This window comes from Falco biarmicus, chromosome 1 (assembly GCF_023638135.1).
Source record: "Falco biarmicus isolate bFalBia1 chromosome 1, bFalBia1.pri, whole genome shotgun sequence".
NCBI lineage: Eukaryota > Metazoa > Chordata > Aves > Falconiformes > Falconidae > Falco > Falco biarmicus.
The window spans coordinates 58707543-58731665 of record NC_079288.1 but is presented as its reverse complement, the minus strand read 5'-3'; the positions used below and the strand labels follow the sequence as shown (position 1 = coordinate 58731665).

Below are 24123 nucleotides of genomic sequence, written 5' to 3'. Positions count from 1 at the left end.
AAAATAAATGCAGGTGGGACTCTCTGTTAAGTTGAACTTTATCAAACACTTACAAATAAAATCTGTGGTTTGTTTCTTTTTTTTTTTTTTTTGGTTTGTTTTTTAACACAAGGAAACTTGATCTAGTGTAAGGACTGGAAAATAGCCAAAAATATCAACATTGAGGAAGAAGTTGTTCTTTTTTTCTTACTTGTAGAAACTTTGAATTCTTTGTGTTTAAAAACTGTGATACTGAGAAAACTTTCATTTACACTGTTCTGTATTTTATAGGTAAATCATGATTTATTATCGTTAATACCTGATGCCAATCATGAAGCAACAACTTCTATCTGTTCTGTTTCTCCATTTCTTTACAAGGTGGATATGCAATGGGTGCAAGTGCTAGCAGAAGGCTGGGCAACACCCCTGAATGGCTTTATGAGAGAGAGAGAATACCTACAGTGCCTTCACTTTGACTGTCTCCTTGATGGTAAGGTGAAACTTCCATTTGTAAACCTGAGCAAGCTAATCCTACTTCTAGAATATTGTTGACGCTTTGCTTCTTGGTTCTGTGGTAACACGTTACCAGGCTTGCGCACAACCTGGGGTAGGAGAGTAGGGTGTTATAGTAAGCAATTTTAAGCTTGATGGTTTTATTCTTTTTGTATCTATCATCATGTTTAAAGTTTGAATGTCTTGTCTTTTTTTGCCTTACAAATTTTATTTTTCAAATGTTTTCATTTTGGAAAACATTTAAACATAAAATCCATATTTCTAATTTGTTACAAGAAATTGTTAGAATTCAGAATTGCAATTTAATTGCTGTTTAACTCTGTGCCAAAAGATCTGTTCTGTGATAGTAATGAAGGAAAGCGCAACAAACTGACTTGAGTGCTGGAGCTATTGCAAATATGAAATTAGAATTTGACAAGGTGGCTTGAGTATGGACAATTGTCACATGCAATCAAATTACTATGACTTAGTGATTATTGTAGAATCATTTAGGTGGAAAAAACCTTTAAGATCATCAAGTCCAACTGTTAACCAAGGACTGCCAAGTCCATCACTAAACCAAGTCCCTAAACACCACATCTATGCATTTTTTTAAGCACCTCCGGGGATGGTGATTCTACCACCTCCCTGGGCAGCTTGTTCCAATGCTTGACCACCATTTCAGTGAAGAATCATGTGGTGATTTAAATGAATATATTTTATTTTGTATTACCAGTTGGCTAAGAACAAACATTAGTTAAGGTACTTAACAAGTGGTAACATCCTTAAGTTTTTGAATTTGATTGTGATCTGCTGTCATTTTTCATTTATTCCTTTTTGAAGGCTCTGTTTTACTCCAGTCTTTGAGAGTTTTTGCTCTCTCTATATCAAAGAGGGATAGTAAAATTTCCTGTCTCCCCACTTCCTTCTGCATTATTCTTCTCTTACTGGACACCAAATAGCAGGAAAAAAAAAAGTTACTTGTCTGGATCATAGAATTGAAAGACATCAGTTGTCCCTGTTACTCTTGTTACTCTTTTTTTTTTAAAGTTCCCTTTTCTATAAGCATCTCGGATACTATCCTAGGCAATATAATGCCATTCTGTTATTTTGGAGTATCTAAAGTTAGCCATATTGTTATGGACTGCTAGTTTTATTTTAGTTCCATTTGCCTTCTGTGTGTCCATCCAGGTGAAGTGTACTCTGCAGATGACGTGCTATACATTCAACTGCTAAAATAGCTTGTAGCTCCTTATTCTGCCCTGTAGTCTTCTGTAAATTGGAACTTTTATGAGGCTTTTAAGACCTTGTATAGCCGAGTGTTTCAGATATGGCAATGTTACAAGTTTTTAAACCTCTCTTGCAGTTGTTTTTTGGACCTCATGTATGCTGCAAAAAAAACGAGCAATGAAAATTAACAAATAACTTATTGATGGAAACAATTTTCAGTCCTATGCCTGAACAGAACAATCATGTTCTTCTAGATGCTACCATATTTCCTCTTCTTAGTTATCTACTGTAATATGCACATATGAGAACCTATTTAGCAAAGTGTGATTGCTTTAAAGCTGCTTTTACTACTTGAAGCAGTGGCAACTGTTAAGTCAAAACCACATCCTGAAAGGTTCTTCCCTGCTTGGTACGTTAGTTCTGGTGTATCATAGCAGCAGTAATTTTCCAGGGTTCTGATTTTGAAGAGAAGTAAGTATTGTTTAATACCTGCAATGCATTTCATCCTCTGGACTCTAAATGTGATGTTCATACTGACTGACTTCTACGTTATGGAGATCGGTTCAGGTGTGTTGATAATTCTCTCTTCAAAGCTGAAGTAATCTGAAATAGTCTCAAGCTGACACTGTGCTCATCCGTGACTTAACGAACTCACTCCTACCTTGTCTGTTTCTCATTTGTACAGTGGCTGAAGATAATGGCAAAGATATTATATATTTATTATTGGTCACTGACAAAATTGTAACAATTAATGGCTTTGAAATATGCTCCCAGTTTGGAATTATTTACCTATTTGCAAAGCAAAAGGATTCTTTTTGAATTATCAGGCTAGGGGTGGCAAATCATCTTCTCTGTGACTGTTGCCAAGCTCAATTTTATGATCTAGTTGCTTTGAAAATAACTGAGTGCTAAGACTGAACTTAGGAGGAGGTGTAGAGCATGCTTTGCATTTTGAAGGGTACCTATTTTTCTCTTAAACTTTTCATCCAGCTTCATAATTTTGAACTTGCTACCACTCTTAAGGTAAAATTGAGAAACGGTTGTAAAAACCGTATTACTCAAATAACAGGGAAATCAGCGTTATTTAGAGTCTTGGCCCCATTACAGCCAATAGCAAAACCCCCATAAACTTCAAGGGGCCCATGACTTTTCTCCTGGAGACCATCCAAAAGTTTTGCACTCTTTCGGCAAGTGTTTGCTCATTAGAATTCAAGCCTTTGTATGAGACTTATGGTATTTACTCCACTGGGTTTCTCAAATCTCACTGTTGTAGTCAAGAAAAATAAGACTTCTAGCATGTAGCAGTGAAGTAAATACTTAAACATGAGGACCACGCATAACATTAAGATTCAGATACATTGGTTTAGTTTTAGAAGTAGCTGGTAAGTTTTCAGCTGAACAAACTATGCAAAATGTCTGCCTGACTCAACAGTTTTTGCTGGAATATAGCTTTAAGTGAAGCGCAAAAGTTACCTTTTCAAATTGTTGAATTATATATGCTGACTGCTTGGGTACATCTGGCTGCTTCTATCGCATTGAGCTTTTCTTATGGACAAAGTATGGCTGCCAAGAATACTATTTTTTTACTCATTATCCACTACAGTACCAATCTTGCCTGTATTTTAGATGATGTCAGTTGTGGTTTTTTTCTTACTATGTAACATCTTGAACAAGATATTAATTTGAGATCCCTAAAAAGTAGTATCCTCACAGTCTAAATGCCTTGTGTGGGGTTATAAGTGCTTGCAATTTTAAGTACTGTCATTGCTCTTAAATCTCAGTGCTTGCACATTTTATAGGACATGTATCTTATGCAAGAGTTCATTCTAAAAGTTACTTTTAACTCCTGGTAAAGTGCTTGAACTACCTGTTGTGTGATATACTTACAGTCTGGACTGTAACTTGTTAGGTAGGTAGATTTTCATATCATCATTGATGACCATTACTAAAGATAAAGACTTTTTTTAATTAATTTTGCAGGGGGAGTTATTAATCTGTCAGTGCCTATAGTACTAACAGCCACTCAAGAAGACAAAGAAAGACTGGATGGATGTACAGCAATTGCACTGGTGTATGAAGGTCGCCGTGTGGCCATTCTCCGTAATCCTGAATTCTATGAGCACAGGAAGGAGGAACGCTGTGCTAGGCAATGGGGAACAACATGCAAAGAACATCCCTATATCAAGGTGTGTGTTTAAAAGTTGAAAACTTATTCCTATGAGCTGTATTGTTTGTGGAGCTGCAAATTAGGTGAAGCAGATGTCTGTGGCTGGCGTGAATTTCCGTAGCAAAACTACTCGAGAACTAATTAAAATATTTGAGCAGAAACAAAGGTGATTTTTTTTGTTCTATGCAGCTGTTGAATAGTCTGCATTTAATGTGGAAATCTAATGTCAGTATGTACACATGAAATGAATTTAGAATGTACTGTAGAATCTGCGCTACAGAAGAGGGAATTTTGCCCTCTAGTGTGCCTAGGAAACACATCTCTGTAGCCAGATGGATCATCAAAGCTCCTTAATCAGCAGGTATATGTATTGTGAAGGCAAGAAAACTTATATTCTGTCTGTATGTGGAACACCTGAGAACTGCCAGTTTTAGATGCTTTTGAAATAGGTGCTGTTCCTGGAGAGTTCATCACTTAACTCTCTGGGGAGTTATTTCCCATCCACTGTGTTCAGTATGTTTTATTATCTTGATCTTATGTGTATGTCATAGTGAAATATTTTAGTTGTAACATGCTCGTTGCAATGCTGTATTGAATTTTGCAAGCTGATGTAAATGTTGCATCTTGGCTTTGCAGAGTCAAAATATGATTCTTTCTCCATTTGTCTCTATAGTGTCTTTTTGTTTACAAATATGACTTAAAATCAGGTAAAAAGAAATCAAACAAACCTTGAATTATGAGCTTGCTTTTAAAAAGGGAAAGTCTTTGATCTGTTCAAAAAGTATCTCTGACTAATAGTTATACATATGTGAAAACTATGGATTTTTTTACATCTTTATTTTATTAATGTGTAATCAATTTTTTTATTAATGTGTAATGACATCCTTCTACTGACTGAAGTTGTATTCAGGAGTATAACTGAAAAAGAGTGTCTGCTTGATATGAGTAAGATTATTTTGGAAGATTTTCTAAGCCCTTGGTGTGGTCTGTGCTGATGAATGTAAGATTACCCCGTTACTGAAAACTTAACACAAATTTAAGAAATTATAAAGAAATCTCATGCAGACAAGATTTGAATAACTTGTTATAATGCATTAGCAATTACAGAATGACATGGCTCAAACTAGTATAGAAGATGAGGATGTTATTATGTCTGTACTGGGATGTGTAGTAGTATCATGACAGCATATGAATGTGTGCATAGTAGTTTCCTAGAATAGTGTAAGTTAGAAAAGACCTTTAAGACAGAGTCTAACCATTAACCTAGCACTGCCAAGTCCACCACTAAACCAGGTCCTGAAGTGCCACATCCGTGTGTCTTTTAAGTATCTCCAGAGACGGTGACTCAACACTTCCTTGGGCAACCTGGTTCAATGCTTGGCAACCCTTTTGGTGAAGAAATTTTTCCTAAAATCCAATTTAAACCTACCCTGGTGAAATTTGAGGCTGTTTCTTCTTGTTCTGTTGCTTGTTACTTGGAAGAAGAGACCAACACATACCTTGCTACAGCCTCCTTTCAGGTTGTAGGGAGTGACAAGGTTCCCCCTGAGCCTCCTTTTCTCCAGGCTAAACAACCAAGTTCCCTCAGATGCTCCTTTTAAGACTTGTGCTCTGGACACTTCACCAGCTTTTTTGCCCTTCTTTGGACGTATATCCAGCACCTCAGTGTTTTTCTTGTAGTGAAAAAACTGAGCACAGTATATTTGAGGTACAGTCTGCCTCACCAGTGCCAAGTACAGGGAGATGATCACTTCCCTAGCATGATAGCACGTGAATCCGGTGGCCCTTCTAAATTAATCACTAATCTCAGAATACCTGAAAGTTACTGTAATGCAGAGTTTTCTTATCTTCCTATCTTTATCACACCTTCCCCTCACCTTGGTGAGATGTCAAAGTTTGGCATTTTCTTTGGGAAGGGGGTGGTGACTAGCATAATCTAATTCCAGCAAGTCCTCTAACTCAAAGCAAAAATAAATTGAAAAATCCACACTTAACTTCAGCATCTTGGCTTTTGGGTTTAATATGTGATGTCTTACATTATATTAACATTTGTTGTCATCTTTAAGCTACATAAGGCTAAAAGATTATTATAATCAAGTTAACAACTATAAATTATTACATCAGAAGAACATATGTTGCCTTGGTAAAGTGCTATTGTAAAACAAATCCTAAAGCGATCCTACCCCAAAGATTCTGATTTTATTCATAAATTAAAGTGGTTAAGTAGTTAATCAAAACTGTTTTGTTTTTGCTTTATTGCTGACCAGAATCTTGTAAACTGCAGGGCCATACTGGAACTGCATTTGCTTTGACCAACAACTATAAAGTGTGCAGTTTATATATAGGATTTTATAGGATTTCCAGGCACTAGCTCTTTTTGTCATGTAATAATGTTGGTTAAGAATGCTGGCTACTTGCATTTCTATATATTAAAAAAATTCTTTATTTTGAAAAAAAGGCATATGCCTACTGAAGACTTGTGCATCTCTCCAGCACCATGGTATAACATGTCAGGACTGTGTTCCAGTGATGATTTTTTTTTTTTTTTTTTTTTTAAAAACATTGACGCTTGACGTGAGACTGTCAAATAAAATTAACCTGGAACTCTTCCCTTTGTAAAGATGTGTCCCTAGTGCAGTACCCTAGATGCTCAGGAGAACCTGAAAACCAATCCTAACAAGGATTTTCCTTTCTTTTCTTAGATGGTTATGGAGCAAGGGAACTGGTTTGTAGGTGGAGATCTACAGGTCCTTGATCGTATTTATTGGAATGATGGACTTGATCAATACCGTCTCACTCCAGCTGAACTAAGGCAGAAATTCAAGGAAATGAATGCTGGTGAATGAATTTTTCTTGTTCTGCTTCTTCTGCAAAGATTTATCCAAATGCCTGCCGTCTTGGTACCCCAGGGGCTAACTAGCATTGTTTCAAGGATGAAGATTTTGAATGGTCCCTTAAATGTCATTCTTTGCCTTTTACTGGTATTAATTTTTATGATCTCAGGCATTGCCTAAATACACAAGAGAAGCTGGTAATGCCTGAGATTCTGAATTTTGTCTTTCCATGCATGCTAGACATGGCACTAATGCAAGAAAAGATAATGTGAAAATGTGGTAGAATATGATTTAAAAATTATCAGGTATGGCTGAGTGCTGAGCTTTCATGCTCTATTTTTAAGTCTGTTCCATGCTGCTTCTGGGGAGCAAAGCTTATGACAGTAATGCAAGTAGACTGGTGCAAGTGGAATGTATCACAGTTAAAAATTATGAGTTAACTGCTGGCTTTATATTGCAGAAGAAACTTTTCTCACTAATTCAGTTGTGTTAGGCAGTTAAATAAGAGGCTGAGTAAAGTCATAAAGCAGAGAACAATCATACAGCTTTCATTGTGGCAGTGACTGGCAGGTAGCTGCTAAGCACTTCTGAGTGTGAGGGGAGAGATTAACATCAAGAATGCAAACTGAGGTTGGTCCTGAGCTCCTGTAATTTTTCAGTGTGGTCAGTATTTCCAGGATTTGCAGATTTGAGATACCAGGTTTTTTTGTTTTGTTTTGGGTTTTTTTTTTTTTTTAGCTAGCCCCTAAATAAGCATATCTGATACCTGAAAAAAACCCTGTTCTCTAGATTTCATTGGTTCCTTACTAGGAAACCTCTCAGTTAGGGTGATTTGCTGTCTTCATCTCAGTTTGCAGAAGAGAGAAATCCTGTTTGTGTCAGGGTTTTTCATCGAAAGGTTTGTAATAGCAGTTAGCCTTCCTTTGTTCTTACTGTGTATAAATTCTACTAAGCTGTTTAGGTGAAGGAAACTAATTAAGGCACATTAAATACCCTTTTATTTGTTTTGTTGCAAACATGTCCGTTTGTTCTCCTGATGATACATTGAGCCTTTAAGACAGGCAGCACAGTTGGATTTCCTCTTAGAATTTAACTTTGTATTATATGCTCATGCCAAGTGAAAAATCCAAAGAGAAGATTATAGCTATTGGAGAAACTTCTCAAAAGTTAAGGAGGCTGATTTGTGGGTATTTTTGTTTAGTTTTTTTTTTTTTTTTGTATGGTTGCTTTATTATTAGCTTTGTTTATTGAATATAGTGATTTTATAATAATTCATAACCCTTAATCACATATTACTACTCATATTATACTTGATTAATAGAGTTCAGAGGAAAGATAATGTTTTTCTATGGTTGTACAACTCCTGATAAAATAACTTTCTTTTCTAACTTTTTTTTCCCTGTTTTTTCTCTATAGATGCTGTCTTTGCATTCCAGTTACGCAACCCCGTGCACAATGGGCATGCTCTTTTAATGCAGGATACTCATAAGCAGCTTTTGGAGCGTGGCTACCGTCGCCCAGTTTTACTCTTGCATCCACTTGGAGGCTGGACAAAGGAGGATGATGTTCCTCTCATGTGGCGCATGAAGCAACATGCTGCAGTACTGGAGGAGGGAATCTTGAATCCAGAAACGACAGTGGTGGCTATATTCCCTTCCCCCATGATGTATGCTGGACCAACTGAGGTAAAATATACCAAGAATTTAAAACAAAACCCCTTTTGATTGTGCACTACAGTGTTTTGTGCTATGCCTGAGGTATGTTTGTTGTGTTTTTTTTTTTAATGGAGAGAGGAGCCTAATTTTCCTTGGGAAACCAGACTGTGAAGACACTCTCCGTCATCAACCAAAACCTTCTGTATATATTACAATACTTTGGTGGAAATGGTGGGAGACAACGTTGGTTTTATGTGCTCTTTTCTTTACAGTTACAAGGGTATGATAATGAATTAATCCTTCCTCCTTTTTTACAGTCTCTTTCAGAAGGAATTATAAGATCTATTAACATACCAAATAGTTGTCCTGAATGTTAAGATACTTAAGTTGTATGATTATTAAGCAAGAAATTTGTATGTTGGAGGACTATACACAAAGTAGAGAAAGAAAAAAAAAAAAGCTTGCTTTACTTTTTGGCAAACTTAATTCAGAGATAATTGTTTCAAGGTTTTTGTATGAAATAATTCTTTGGCAACACTTTATTTAGAAGCCAGGTCTTGGGCTGGAATCCCTAGAGGTTTGTGGGAAGCAGCAGAGAGAATAAATGCTCTCGTTTGAGGGCAATTCTTTTAAGGGGTATTGGTTCTCCATCTCTCCTTACTTCCCGCTGCCCTGCCCCCCAGTCACAGGAAGTTCAAATTCTGACCAGGCTCAAGAGGTTAACTCTGTGGTAGCTTTTGATAGATGGAAATCTCACCAGTGGAATCAAATGAGACAGGTGTTGCTTATTTTCTGCTGGCCAGTTGACTGATTGAACAGAGCTTGCACTGCCTTTCAGTCCAGAGAAAAAACTGTAGTCTGCATCTAGTTGAGGCATGTGAGTGAGTTACTGTGGGGAATCTTGGACTGTTGCTACAGACCTTTTGTGAGAATTAACAGAAAACTTAAGTTCATGAACACAAGACTGATCAGGAGGAACAAAATCCACATCCTTATCCTGAACAGAATAAAAGTTTTCTCCTAACCTATATAGCATTTCCAGTGACCTCAGAGTACAGCCTGACAATAATATTTGTAGCAAAGTAATAAGAGACTCTTTCTGTAATATTTTTCCAGAGGTCATTTAAAAGACATAGGTACCAGATTTGTTTCTGTAGCACAAGTGCTTTACAGAACAAGCAACTGTTAGCATGGTTATCTGAAGGATGGATGTGGCCTTCCAGTCTGTAAAGATTTTAATGGACGTGTTTCATAAGCATCAATTTAGCATTTTTATATTTTTAACGTTCCTGATAATTACCATGGAAGAAAAGAAACAGTTCTATAGGGGAAAATTCTGTATCAAAAATGCAATGAATTCACCTGCTTAGGGGAAAGTAAATATGTTCTGAAGTAGTATAGATGTATAGGAATATGGGACAATAGCTGCTAGTTTTATGTCTCAAACATGTGGTTAACATTGTTCTAAATTGCCTTAGTCAAATAGCTTCACTTAATCAAAATGGTGTTCTTACTTGCTGTTACCCACGTGACAACATGAAACTTAGATTTCTTAACTATGCTAGAATAGTTTCAGAAAACGTGCTGCTTGCTGCTGTAGTATGCTGGGATTTCATGTGTATGGCCAACTCTGTGCTTGTAACGTAAATACTAAAATTATTAGTCTAGCTATCAGCATCCAGATGCTTCCATAGCACCCTGTATGCTTGAATAGTGGTGGAATCCATCATGTGTAACATCTGGCTGTGGTCAGAATGAAAACTGGTACCAATGGTACACTCATGACTGGTTCCTAATTTCATTATCTGACTATTGATTTACAGAATTCTGTCCATATTGACTGCAAAACTTCCTCTTTGAATCATTTCTGTAATGATTAGGTGTAGAACTAAGGTAGGGCTAGCAGTTACCACTTTGAGAAATTACTTTTGAGCTTCTTGCCTAAAGCTTGTTAACGTAAACAGCATGCACAGTGACTAAAATATGAAATACTGATTTTGTTTTATGTAAAGTAGGCAGATGCAATTTTTTTTTTTGTAATGGAAAGAAAATTTATCTGTCATGTTGCCAGTTTACCACAAGGTAGTGGCAGAAACTTTTGTCCTGTGATTTGTGGTTTTTTTGCCCTCCTGCCACCCCTTCTTTTTTTTTCCCCTTTAGTGCTTGACAGGTGTTTGTTACTGTTCAACTTGTGAAGCTATTTTATCTTGTTTAGTTACTGGGTAGGCCTTTAATTTTGTGTGAAGGTAAGGCTACAAGAAACTACTGTTAACCTACTTGCTTTTTTTTTTTCTTAAACTCTTCTCTGAATATCCTTTGGCAGATACTAAACTATATAGATGGTATGACAGTTCTTTTAGAGGAATACTTCCTAGTATGAGAACATACTGATATTTCCTGAAGTGATGTGTCTTTGTTACCTAAAATAAAGTAATATTTATTTTACTTTTCTGGACGATACAGTTGAATTTGCTATTGAAAATATTACATATAAAAATGAATTAAAATTCACTAACATTTGGATAGTGTAATAAGTCTAAAATCTGTTGTAAGTGTAACATCAAACAATCTGCGATTAAATACTGCAAACAGTCTTTGGGAGAAAAAAATCCTCTCACCATAAAGGAGGTGCATTTCTAAATAATTTGAAAGCATTTCTTTGGCTGTAGGGAACATGTGATTGAATAATCTGTGTGCAGAATTTCCTTTGAAGTATAATATTTTTTTTTTTTACTTTCAGTTATAACTGAGCTATAAGGGAAAAAAGTAAAAATCAACTTGTTAGTTATGAAACCACTCATTGTGAAATATGCTGCAAAGTAGTGTGGGAAAGCCGTTTGTCAGTATGTACAATACTTGAAATATTAAGTGGAAGGGAGTTGGTGCATCCAAGCAAAAATTCAGTAAAGCTAAAGTTTCTGTTTTTGACTTTGGTTCCGCCCCAGTTCATATAGATGTGTTAGAAAGGAAATTATTTCAAAATGATCAGGGAAAGTGAATATATCAACGTAACTTTACCAAAGCTAGAATTGCTTGATCAGTTTTTGTCTTGGAAGCTCATGGTATGAATAGGCAGCATTAGCGCTGCGAAAGCATTATGTGCAGTATGTGCCTGGTGTATGTGTCCTTTGGGTCATAATATTGATGCAGACTAAGTGTTGAAGTCCTGCCTTGGACAACATCCTTGCCACATGCACCAGGTGAAAATGCTGAGCATGGGTAACTTTTTTGATGTGTAAATAAGTTGATTAGATCACTTGTGACCACTGTGTTTAAGTAGTCTATCTTGTCTGTCTTCCAATGAGATGTTTGGCAGCTATCTATTTGTCAGGGTGTCTTTTTTTTTTTTTATTTATTAGAGAAATTACTGTGATTAAGTAGAGCAATACATTGCTAGAGCCCACTAAGCTTCCCAAAGCAGTTGCTTCTGTGTTAATCTTTTTATGTAACAGGAAAGGGATGGAAGGTGACAACATCAGGAAGAACTGAGCTAAGGAAGTGATGAGCTCCATCTTTCTTGCTCCGATTGTGCTGTTCCAAACGCTGTACAAAAGTAGCTTTTAAAGTATCCTAACATGCACATGAAACAGGGTAATAGTATGTCTCAGCAGTAAGCTTGGTGGTGATTCACGTAATAGATTCTTTGTGTTGTTGTACCACCACAGTAGAAGTCACATCTGATTAGGGAAAAAGTGGTAATTATACAATGCAGGCACACTTTAAGGGTCATGCTTTGACAGTTTTCTTCTGTTAACAGTTTTTCCTGGTTTCTGTTCTAGGTTCAGTGGCACTGTAGATCACGGATGGTCGCAGGAGCTAACTTCTACATTGTAGGGCGAGATCCAGCAGGGATGCCGCACCCTGACACTGGGAAAGATTTGTATGAACCAACCCATGGCGCCAAAGTGTTGACAATGGCTCCAGGCCTCCGAGCACTGGAAATCGTACCCTTCAGAGTTGCAGCTTATAATAAGAAAAAGAAGTGTATGGATTATTATGACTCTGATCAGTAAGTTGTATTTTCGTTTTAAGACTTCTTGAGCAATAGCTGCCTCTTACCCCCTGCCCACATAAAAAAAAGTTTTTAATTAAATTCATATTGAGCAAAGATGGCAGTGTTTAGATGTGGTTTTAGATCATGAATGCAACTTGACTTCAGCATGATTTGAATGTAGTTTCACAGCACAGCTAACCTGATCCAACTTTAGTTGCCACTGGAAGCTCCCCTTTTCCTCACAGGTACTGGAGTTTCTCTAATTCTGGAATATGTTGGCACAGACTGCCAAATCCACAGAGAAATATTACTATTTATTATAATGGTAAGATTAGCTCTCTAGTGGTTTACCTTTCTAAATATGCTTCTCACGTGCCAGGTTTGCATCAGCTATGATGGAAGGAGAAACAATGAGAGAGTTCAGAGGGAGAAGATAGTGGGCAAGAGGGTGACAAATAAGTGTTTGCTCTGTCTAACAGTAGTGCAAAATGGTGCTCTAAATTCATTGAATGTCACAGTGTTTTCAGCTGTTTGGGTTTTTTGGTGTCTTGTTTTTGTTTTTTTCATCCAGTTCCAGGACAGGTAATTTCACCTTCTGCATGTTCCAATATTTTCTTTCACTCGTGGAACAGCAGAGTCCAAAACTCACCGTATGTGTTGCTATGGTGGCATTGAGTGGGACTGGGAAGATGTCAATTTAGTTTAAACATCTTCATTCAGATTATTGAACTGTATTTTTGGTTTTCATCAAACTGCAGTTGAAGTTACTATTGAAATACAACCTGAATACTGAAATACAAAGTCAAGCAAGATTTTTTTTTTAATTTTTCTATTTATTGTAACTATTTCCTATTACTTCTAACTGAAGAAGTATGTCTGCACAACACAGTTCATCTTTCAAAGCATGAAATCAGCATGGGATGGACTGATATGTAAAAATGAACCTGTCTCTTACCTCTTGTAACCACAGCGTAAGCAGCTGAAGAACACTTGAGTATAAGTCTTCAAAGATGCCACTGTGGCTTGTGACAATCAACCAACAAGTTTTATTCAGCAGCTTGTGTGTTTCTTACCATGAATTATATTAGTAGATAGTATGCTGGTTTAACCTTGATTGTAAGTTATATAACTGCTTCATTATTTCAGCAGTAAATTACAAGCACCTGAATTAGTCTGCTTTTATTTTTTAAGGCTGCGAAGTGTTAGTCTCTTACATGACTAAATATAACTTTATGGCATGTTCTTCTGTTGTTTGGAAATCATAAGCAGCATGGTAAAGGCAAATCTGTTGAAACCTGACAAGAATTAAAATAGTTTCACTGTATATTACTCTGTGATGTCCATATGTGTTTAGAAATTTGATGATTTGCTACATTGCAGATGTTTTAAAATTGAAGCTAATCAGGGAGTCTTATTTAGCAGTTGTAGTTTGCCAATGTTGTTCTTTCTTCCTCTTCCCTCCCATATAGGCAGCATTCCAGCATAATGTTCTCCTTAGTACTGTGAAGCTTCTCTTTGGATGGCATTGCAGCAGGGTTTTTTTGTTTGTTTTTTCTTTTTCTTTCAAGTGATGCTGTAGACAGTAGCATCAGATCAGACCTATGCCCTGATACATATGGTATTTTCATTAGGAGGAATTAAATCAGAGGGAAGGATATTTCTACTGTATCTGACATGAAAGCCTTTACCTAAACTTACTACCTCTTAGCTAGCTGTTGAACACTTCACTACCTTTGTGCCTTTCATTGAGATGCATCTAGAAGTCCTGATTGCTCTGCACAGTAATTATTGTGATGCAAATATTGATAATTTTATGCAAATATCTATAGATTATAACATAAGGTTCAAAAGGTTGTTATAGTAAATACTATGGATATTTGTCCTGTTTAAGTAATTCAGCAAGTTTTAGACAAATACATAAAGATTAAAGTGAAATAGTTATACTGGTATGTCACTTCTTAATAATTTGGAATGGAAGGGGAATGGCAATGTGAGAGGCCAGAATTCCCATTACATGGAACATAAAATCTTTGTAGAATAATATTGATTCTGTTATCATTGATACTGTACTCTTAGGAGGATAGATTTGATTTAAATCAAGGAGAGTTAAACTATTAAAAAAAATCTCTGTGGTAACAAGTTTTGCCTTTTGTCACAGACTGCATATGCACACTCTTATCCTCTCATCACGCCTGTGGGGACCCTTTGGTTTGAAGCATTTCTTTCTTGTTTCTGTCACTGTTTTGGAAAAAGGACTATGCAGCTATTAACATGCAGTTTTGCCCTGCTGCTGTCAGAATGTAAGACCATTTGTCTCGTCCTTCCCTAGGTGTCGTTTGCAAGCTACAGAGTGTGCTGGAGTATGGCAGCAGCCCCCTAGATGGCAATGTGGACACATGCAGGCTCCCTGAAGAGAGAGCCATTATTGCTTCTGCTTGCCATAGACAGAACATTGTGGTAGGCTCCAGACAGAGCTTGGATGGATGCAGCTGGCTGCATTTCAAGATAGTCTATGTAATGCTGAAAATGTGGCAGACTCCTGGACCATGCAGTGTTTGACTCTGTAAGGAGGATGGCAGGGAACACAGGATTGTTTGGAAACAGAAAGGATTCAGTACTGGTAGAAGACCCTTGGGTGCGAAATAGTGATGTTTGTGGAAATCATTCCTCAGTTCACCACTTAACCTGGTGAAAAACAGCATGAAAATGTAGGGAGGAGGGTTGCATGCATAGAAGCATTGCTCTGACTTGTTTTGGAAATGGATAACTTGATTTCTATTGTACCTTTCTTAGTTCTTTGAGGCTTAGAGACTTGACAAAAAAACTAGGCAATTCAAGAATTTCCATCACTAGTGGATGCGTGGAAGGTTATGGCAAGCAGGTTTCCTTTGGACTGAGCTGTAGCTGAGCTGTGTGTCTCAGCTGCTGGAATCAGTTATTCTTTCCCAGAGTGGTCATGTCTTCTAGTCTTTCAGGCCTCCTATACTCCTTTACCTGGGAGAGCTACCTGTAAGAAGCCATAATGGACACCATCTGCTATCCTGGGTGTCTCTGTAATTTGGCAGAGTTGAACCACGCCTGGTTTAGCAGCAAAGACATGCCAAGTTTCTAGCACCCGGACTCTTTGCTGATGTTAGTGAATTATCTTTCCGGTTTTGAAGGCAATCCCAAGCCATGGGGATGGTGAGGGATGAATCTTTGGCTAGTGGTGAGAGGTTACCAAAAGCTTGATTCAACTGCCAGAAGGATGTCTGCCAAGTTGGGGCTGCAACATTAGCAGTGGCAGAGAGTTGCTTTCCTCATGACATCTCTAAACATTTATGCTCAGCTTTTATGAGAAAATTCTAACACTTGCTGATAACATTCATAGTATGCCTTTGGGGTTAGGTTTTCACATGCTGGGTTGGTGCTGGTCAGCTATGTACCATAAGATACTGGGCAGCTGTGTGATACCTTACTGTGGCTGAGCTGCTCGTGGCCTTGTGGCAAGCCTAGGAAGCATCAAAAAGCCTGCCACTGGCTCTGCTTCCAAATCAGTAACAAAGACCCTTACTTCTCAGGTGTGCTGGCCGTGATTCTAAGAGGTCATTTTCTTACGGCCTTCGGTTCCCAAAGGTGCAAGTGCTGATTTTTGTGGAGCTGATACAGAAGTTAAGTTTTGTTTCTTGCTTCCATTAGTGTCCTCCAGAATGTGTGCTGCCCTTAGAGTTTCAATAGATCTGGTGCATCTGCTTGGGAACAGCCTGGAGAACGTGACTGTTAACTTCGAGTGTCAAGGCCTCATGCTGCTGGTTAATGATGTTGAGCTGCTGTGGTGCTGTGTTGGAGCTGAAGTCGCCTGGCAGCACTGTATCTACATGTACCCCTGTTTATAAGGAAAGGCAAAGGTATCCTGGTTGCATTCAGGAAAAACCATGGAGCGTTGTGTGCGAGGAAAGGGGATAAAAAAAGACTGATGTAAAAGCCTTTATTCTAGCTGCACAGCAGTTGTAGTTGCAGAGTGGTGCACAAAGTTTAACTGGTATAAACTGGTTTACTAAAGTTACCCTTTAAAGTAGTAAGACCTGTGAACAGCCAATATCTTGGAACTATATTTGTATTTTACCTCATGAAGCCAGCACAATTTTTAATTTGTTTCTTGGACCTCTTAGAACTAGGTTTAGCACCTCGTGGAACTGCATTCTTAAAACATACCTTTGAAAAAGATGTCTCTAAAACTAAGATTTAGGAAGGGGATTTGAGGAATGCATTTGAAGCAATGTATTAGCAGGACAGGTAGAAATAGTTTCAGTTTATTTTCCCTTTGGTAAAAATGAGGATAATAAAGGGATTTTTTTAAAAAAATATTATTTTATTGTTGAAGTCAGATAGCAAGCCTTATCTAAGTATCTATGGGAAGCTTGAGCATTTCCACTTGCACAGAATTCTGAGGAAATAATACAAATAAAAAATAGCATGAATATTGGTATAGTCCTTTGCTTATTATAGTTTTTATCCTTTCAGATTTCATAGACATTTGAATCAGTAGTTGAATATGTCCAAACATGTTTTGGAAAAATGTATAGGAATTATTCTAGTTGTAACAGAGAAATTCCGAATGAATGTCTGACCTATGAACCACTATTAGACAGAAGTGTAAAGAAAAAACAACCAAAGAAACAAGCAACCAACAAAACCCACCACCATTCCCCCCAAAATCCCTACCCAATGCTGAAATCCTTTCAGAAAAACAGTTAGTGTGTTTCTTCAGCCAAAAAGGCCTCTCAGTTACCACAGACAAGTGTAATTTGGGATTGGTGGCTTAATAATAGTAGTTGTTTGGGTGAGCAGAGATTCCCAATTCTTTACAGAAGATCAGTCCTATAAAATGCAGCCACAGACTGCTGCTGAGAAAAAACTCAATTAAGAAAGGAAATTAGTTTGGCAATTAAAAAAGCCACAGCAGTGTCTGGAAAAATGGTTGTGTGTGGGTTTTTTGTGGTTTTTTTTTTTTTTTTTTGTCCTGAAAGAAAACTGATGAGATCATTTTGGCTAAAAGAAACCCGTAAGTAAGGTTGCTAGAGCAAACTGTTAATGCTTTTTGTAAAATGTGAATGAAATATGTGTGAAAAGGAGAGATTTTAACTTTAGTTTATTCCCAGAACCTTTCATGTGTTTGGCATGACTGCTTTAAATACTACAAGTCATACGGGACAGCTGTTCCAACTAAGTATGTACTGTTCCCAAATTTGTTTGGTGTGATACCTGATGTTTAAAGTGATATTAAGAGGCTAAGATGAACATAGTTGACTGTCCTCCTTAATTTAGCTAAGGGAAATAACGTTAGTACCTAATGTAGGATACCCTGAAACACTAAAGCAGCTCAGAAGACTCAAACACTGCTGCCAGTCAGAAAGGAATTTCATTCACAGCAGGTAAAGGATTTGCTATGCATATGTTGATATTAATCTCATTATTATGTTCTACTTTCACAGAGAGTTTGTTCACGGCCAGTTAGGTTTTGAACCTAGCTGATAATAGCTGGTTCATTCAGCATCATGGGGCATTCCCAAGGCATAACACAGACTGACATGGCAAAGACTTGACACTGTATGGGGCAGTGTTCTGTTCCTGTAGAAGATATGGTGTAAGTCATGACTTAATGCTGCAGATTTAAATACAGTGAAAATCCTTCTGAAAAGGGTTGTAAAGTTAGGTTTCACCTCATGACAGATCCTGTCCAGGAAGTTTGAAGTTGGAGAAGGAAAATTGTTATGGGACTAAACCCCAAATAAGGAGACTGGGAATAGTCTTAGGAATTAATTGGATCTAAAATTTACCAGCTGAGTAGAACGTGGCAGTTGTTTCAAAGCCAGATGAGGGCAAATAAGTCATGTTATTGTTGTATTTCCATACATTTGTTTCCAAATAACCCGTATCTTGACGAATGGGCAAAACTATGAATGAATGGTCTGTACTTTTATTGTGTTTCCTGTATTTAAGAGTCATTTCTTGGTACCTCTAGAGCACTAGGCATTACTCTCCACAGAGAATGGGAATTTCAAGAACGTCATTTGCACAGTGCCAGATACCCTAACAGAAGGTGGGGGTTCCTGAGATTGTGATTGATCTTCATTGCTCCCAAGTGAAAAAATCAGTTACATAACATATTTTATACTTAGATTAAACCTGTAGGGAATACTTGTTGAAGCGGAAAAAATATTCTTCTCAGTCATTGTTTTAAGGTACTGTATTGACACCTCAGAGATACAGCAGAAGTTCCGTGTAGCACTGTGGGCATCTTCATGCAGTCATTTCCTGCTTGCAAACTGGTGGTAACTTCTTTGTTTTGTCACAAGAGCTGTAAGGTCTTTGAAATCTTAGCCTCACACACTGCTCTTAGTGTCTGAGTTCATAACAAAGTGTAAAGAGCTGTCATTGCTGCTGGGGTTACTTGTGGTATTATAGTAAAAAACAACTACTGAATGCACGAAAATAAGGGAAATCAATTTAACAAATTAAAACATCAGTCTTTGTAAGTGACGTGTTTGAAAAGATTGCTTTTCTCCTTTTGCTAGACATATGAGAGCACATCAAAGCTACATATTTTCTGTTGGCCTACCCCTGCCCAAGTAAGGAGATTTCATAGCATGTGTGTGTAAGGCTTTTTCCACACTGCAAGTGTAGTAGGGTTCTAGGTTGCTATGCCATGGAGCACATACCAGTCTCAATGTAATATGTCTCAAGACTGGTTTTCTGTTGACAAGTTTTGTTGTGGCTTTATTTATGCCTTTTTTCCTCTTTCTTTTGGAGAATGCTTTTGATTGCATTGGCACCAAATATTATGTCAATACTAGTCAAAATCAATTGGTAGTAAAAGGTCAAATCCATGTTCCAGGCATTTGCTAACATACGATGTGGCTCAAAGAAAGCTAATTCTAGCACCCACTGAATAAAAATTTCAAAAACATTTAAGTTCCATGTGCAGAAAAGGCTTGGGTTAAGTTTTATTCATAGTCATTCCAAGTCTCACTTGAGAATGAAATTTGAATGGCTTTGGCATTTATATTTCACGGCAGCTTTAATGGTCAGATATTTCCCCCCTGTCATGTTCTGCTCAAATGCATTTTGTGTAGAGTAGCTTCTAATATCCTCAAAGTTCACTATGAACAAAATTACCTGACTCTTCTTTCTGGTTCCTTTTTCAACAAAATCAAATTATTCATACTGATACGTTTTGCTTTCATAATGCTGGTGATTCACATCACAACACAGTGCCAGTACTATTAAAGCATTTCTGGTTAGTGGAGATCTCAGTTTCTGATATTCAAGAGATTTGATCTTTACTATCAGTAAAGACAACAAGTATTGAGTGGTTATTCAAATACTCTGTTTTAGGTATGGAAGTGGAGGTTAAACTGGAAACAATAAAATTGAAAATGCAGTAATTTTAAACAAGGCAGGAATTACTGTGTTGTTTCAACATACAGTATATGTTGCCAAAGCTCCATTTGAGTCACTTCAGTGTTTACTAGTTAAGGTGTTTTTGTTTGGTGGTTTTTTTTTAACTAAAACCCCATTCAAAACAGTAATTTTGGATAAGGAGAGGTTATCATTAATACTTTTGTACTTGTTAATAGTATTTCTGAAACATTTCTAGAAATGTTATGAGATGCTGAATGTAGTATGTTTCTTAAATAAACCTTGTCCATGTTTTCTTTCCTCTTAGGGTTTCTATAGATCTCCTTAGCTTCTTTTAATGTTTCTCTCCTTGATATCTCTACTTCCTAGAGGTGCCTTTTATGCAACCAGCGATGAGAAGAAGCTAAAGGAATTGGGGGTCTTACTGAAGCAAACTTATATGGCATATATAAATGTGTTGTCTTAGTACTTTATTTCACTTGTAGGGCATGGAAATTGAGTGTTTTTCTGAAAACTTAACAGGCAAAGTGGGGATAAAGCAGCTAAAATTTTTTAATGCATGAACTTTGGTATTGCTACCACACCATAGAGAGAACCACACATGGAGCAACTTTATAGTACTTACTTTACTATTCTCTTCCTGATCATCTGAACACTTAGTATTTTTTCACTAGAATTAACCAGGCTTATCACCTCCCCACATATGTTTTATAGAAATAGTTTTTGCAAAGAACACAGGTTGCCTTCAAGCAGTGTTAGTGAACAGTAGGCGTGTCTCTGCCAAGAAAGAAAATTTTCAGGCATTATAAATAGCAGTGACATAACTTTTTCTCCCATGGGCCTACATCAACTTTAAGTTTTCATTTTTGCATAACTTATATTTTGCAGAATTGAAGCACAGTAGGGTTTTTTTGCCTTGTGACACTTCAGGAACCCACAGTCCAAAATTGAGAGCAGTAAGAAAAAAGTATGTATGGCAGTGCTGTTGTGTAAATGTATGCGATCCAAATCAAAAAATTATGGGGCTAGTGGTTTTGTGAAAGGGAACCATGGAGTGCTTTCTGCATCTTGCTAACTTCCATACCCTACTGAGCATAGTTCAGCACTTAGAGCCAAGTTCTGCCCTCTGATGTGCACACTTGGCTCTTGTTTCTATCTGAGGCATGTGCATCTGAGACCAATACTTGGCTATTATTTCAAACAGACAAGTGAAGAATGAGTAATGCATACATGTTGCAAATTGAACAAATGGCATGAGTAAAATTGCGTATTTAATTTAAGAATAAATTATTTTTCCTTTGGAGCATTTGATATGCCTCTGGTGTTCTGGTCTTGTTTTTCCTGTTTCAGTCCTGTGAGGAGTAAGTGTTTAACTTGTAGAGCTTCTGCTGCTTATGACCACATAACTGAGAAGTTAATATTCATTTAGATTGTCATGTTAACAATGATAAACAATCCTGATCTGGGTTCATTTGTGTATTTGTCCAACTGAATTCTGTTTTTCAGGAAGAAACATTTTTAGGGGAAGGTAATTTTATTATTCTGTAGGTTTTTTGTTTATTTTGAACTGTATGTGCCACATTACTGATATGAATATATTTGTATATGCATGCTCAGTGGCTTGCAGTGGTCCAGCTGTGGAGCTTGCCTCTAGACTCTGAGGCTTTTACTTTCTCTGTTCTGCAAAGTGTCCTTCCCTAAGGTTTCATGCAGCGTTGGTTTTTTGCATTCCGTAGTGGCACTGAAGTGACCTTCTTCAACCAGCACATAGGGTTGGTCCACTGCCATGGCAGGGCAAGGTGCAGAATGGGATGCCTGGCAGAGAGCTGAGACAGGAGGTGGAGGAGACTGTTGTCTCTCAACAGCAGTTACCTGTTTCCTAATAGAGAGAAAGCCAGGCATGCCCATGCTGCTAAACCTCTGGAGTTACCTAGTGGAATATTGTAGAGGGCGTAGAGATTTACTGGCATTGCTGGCCAATGTCTGGAAATGACAGTTGCTATACAGCATTATACTCCCAAGAAGAAATTTATAAAGTATCAAGAAAGCAGAAGGAATATGAGCAACTTTTCTTGCTTTTAAAATGTATTATTTTTCCCTCCTCTCCCTTGCTCCTCTCCCCTCTTTCCCCCACTCCTACTTTCTCAGCCATGAAGACTTTGAATTTATATCGGGGACCCGCATGCGCAAGCTGGCTCGAGAAGGACAAAACCCGCCAGAAGGCTTCATGGCTCCTAAGGCTTGGACTGTGCTGACAGAATACTACAAATCCTTGGAGAAGGCTTAGGCCTCTTATTAACTGCAGATCAACCTTTGACGCCTGATTTATTTACGAGAAGGGGACCACACAGTCACCATTCATGTTGCTTTGTTGTGGTGTCTGTCAGGAAGTTCCTCTCTGAAAACAGACTCTTTCTCCTTAACTTAGCATCATTCTTTGCCTGGTCTTATGGGTTCTATTATGTCCTGGCACCTAACTAGCTGCTGGTTTTAATGTCTTCTCTTTTATTACAGTTAATATTCTTGCAGTAGGATTTTTAACTCTTGTCTTTTTTTATATTTTACTGCCTCTGTCCTATAAGTTCTGCAGCTGTTAAATAGATGCAGCATTTTTCACATGTTATTTAAAGTGCTGAGTAGTGTCTGGTTTTAGTAGTTTGTAGGAGAAAAAGTAATGATTAGACCCTTAACTATGGATAGATTATCTATAAATCAAAAAAGTAAATACGTTCTAAAAATCTGTAAAAGTGTCCTCATCTTTATCTCATAATCATCTCCAGAAGCACTTAACATTAATTTCTCACTATATGTAATGAAAAAGCAGATTTTTTTTAAAATGTTGCATAATTAAACTTTTTTTGCTTTCTTTGTTTAGTTTTGGAGTTCATTGAGTTGTCTGGTGATTTTGTTCTGCTTTGGACCTGTAGAGATGGCCAAGTAATGAATAAAAGAAAATATCTGTTTTTCACTTTTAATTGATAATTAATTAATCTAGGTAATTGGGTTTATATGTGCTTGTTGCCATAGGTGTCAGTAGGGAATGCTGTATTTTATTTGATAAAAGTTGCCAGATTTTGATTCCAAATATACTTGTTCAGCCTTCTACAACTTTAAACAAAATATGACAGACCAACCTTGAATTCATGTGTCATTGTTGCAAAAAAATTTTTTTTAAAAAATCCTTAGATCTTGGCATTCCCTAACAAACACTTTGTCCTGAGGTTAATTTTCTAGGTTTTTTCCAAGTGTCCGAAGAATAATCTCTCAGTTCAGATTTGCTTGCTTGAAAGACAAAGCATATGTTCTTCAAGAACTCCTAAAAAATCCTGAAGTTGGTGAATTCGGTATGTGAAACACTAACTGCTAAAGGAAAACATAAAAAAAAAAAAATGAACACCCCCCCACACACACACACCCCCCACAGTTCTTTAAATGTAGAGTAACACTGACCTATTGGGATCTTTTGAAGCATTTGCAAGTAACCCTTCTTAACCTATTAGCTATAAACTGTCTCATACCCTTATCACAGAAACTTATTTTTCTGTTGTTAAACAATGTATATAGGAGGAACTGCTGATATGGCCTGCTAGTGAGCCTGGATGAAGCATATGTTCGTCTAGAGTTTTTTTGGACAGAGGGCAGGTTGTGATGATGTGTAATGAATGTGATGATTGCTACTTGCAGTATCTACTTGTTCACAGTAGTATTTAAGACAAATGTTTTGAGAATTACTTCCTTCTCTTTTCTTCCTCTGTCTCTTCAAAGAGATGTAGGAAGTATCTTTTAATGGGATTCTTACCTCTGATAGAAGGTAAAGCAGAATTGGGAAAAGACAAGAGGCATATTTATTAGCTAACCACAACAATTACTTGAGACTGTGTTTTGGTGCTTTAAAGCTTATTTCTTCAGAACTGCTGAACAGATTTTCTTCAAACTTGGCTTTCTTTTTAGATTGTATCAATATGTAGAATGTGTGAAATCCAGAAGAAAGAGTCAGTTCATCTGTTTGCAGCTGTTCATGCAAAACTTCAAATTTAACTATGAAGATGAACAAGAGTTATCAGCTGCTAAATTGGGATTTGCTATTGGGAGTTTGCACTCTTTGCTGTCAGGTTTGATTCTTCTGCTAGCTATGATGAAAGGTAATAAAAATATTTTGGCAGAATACAGGTGAAAGTATATAGAAGTCAATGTTTTAAAAATGCTACATGTAGTCCAGAAAATAAGTGGGAGTGGTAAGCATGAATGTGAATCAACCTGTAAAGTTAATTTAGAAGCAGGAATGCCTTCAAGCAAATTAATACAGCTATAAAAAGCAGATCTAGTTTTCATACTTAGCTGGTTTGATGCTGAGGCCCTGTTGTTAGAGTG

The 24123-nt window shown here is 37.2% G+C and overlaps 1 protein-coding gene across 3 annotated transcripts in view; it reads left to right on the top strand.

Annotated features, from left to right (window-relative positions):
- The window catches only part of PAPSS1 (3'-phosphoadenosine 5'-phosphosulfate synthase 1), a 47958-nt gene extending 25332 nt beyond the window's left edge, over positions 1–22626 (top strand). For 2 of the 3 annotated variants that reach the window (XM_056336869.1, XM_056336877.1), the window contains exons 7-12: positions 358–469; positions 3682–3887; positions 6571–6706; positions 8119–8387; positions 12137–12366; positions 21901–22626. In XM_056336869.1, the coding sequence (XP_056192844.1) occupies positions 358–469; positions 3682–3887; positions 6571–6706; positions 8119–8387; positions 12137–12366; positions 21901–22039 (1092 nt within the window). In that variant the 3' untranslated portion in view covers positions 22040–22626. Of the gene's footprint in view, positions 1–357; positions 470–3681; positions 3888–6570; positions 6707–8118; positions 8388–12136; positions 12367–16029; positions 21647–21900 lie in introns of those variants that run through there. The other variant, XM_056336886.1, reaches the window with a different exon arrangement.
- The last annotated feature ends 1497 nt before the right edge of the window (positions 22627–24123 follow it).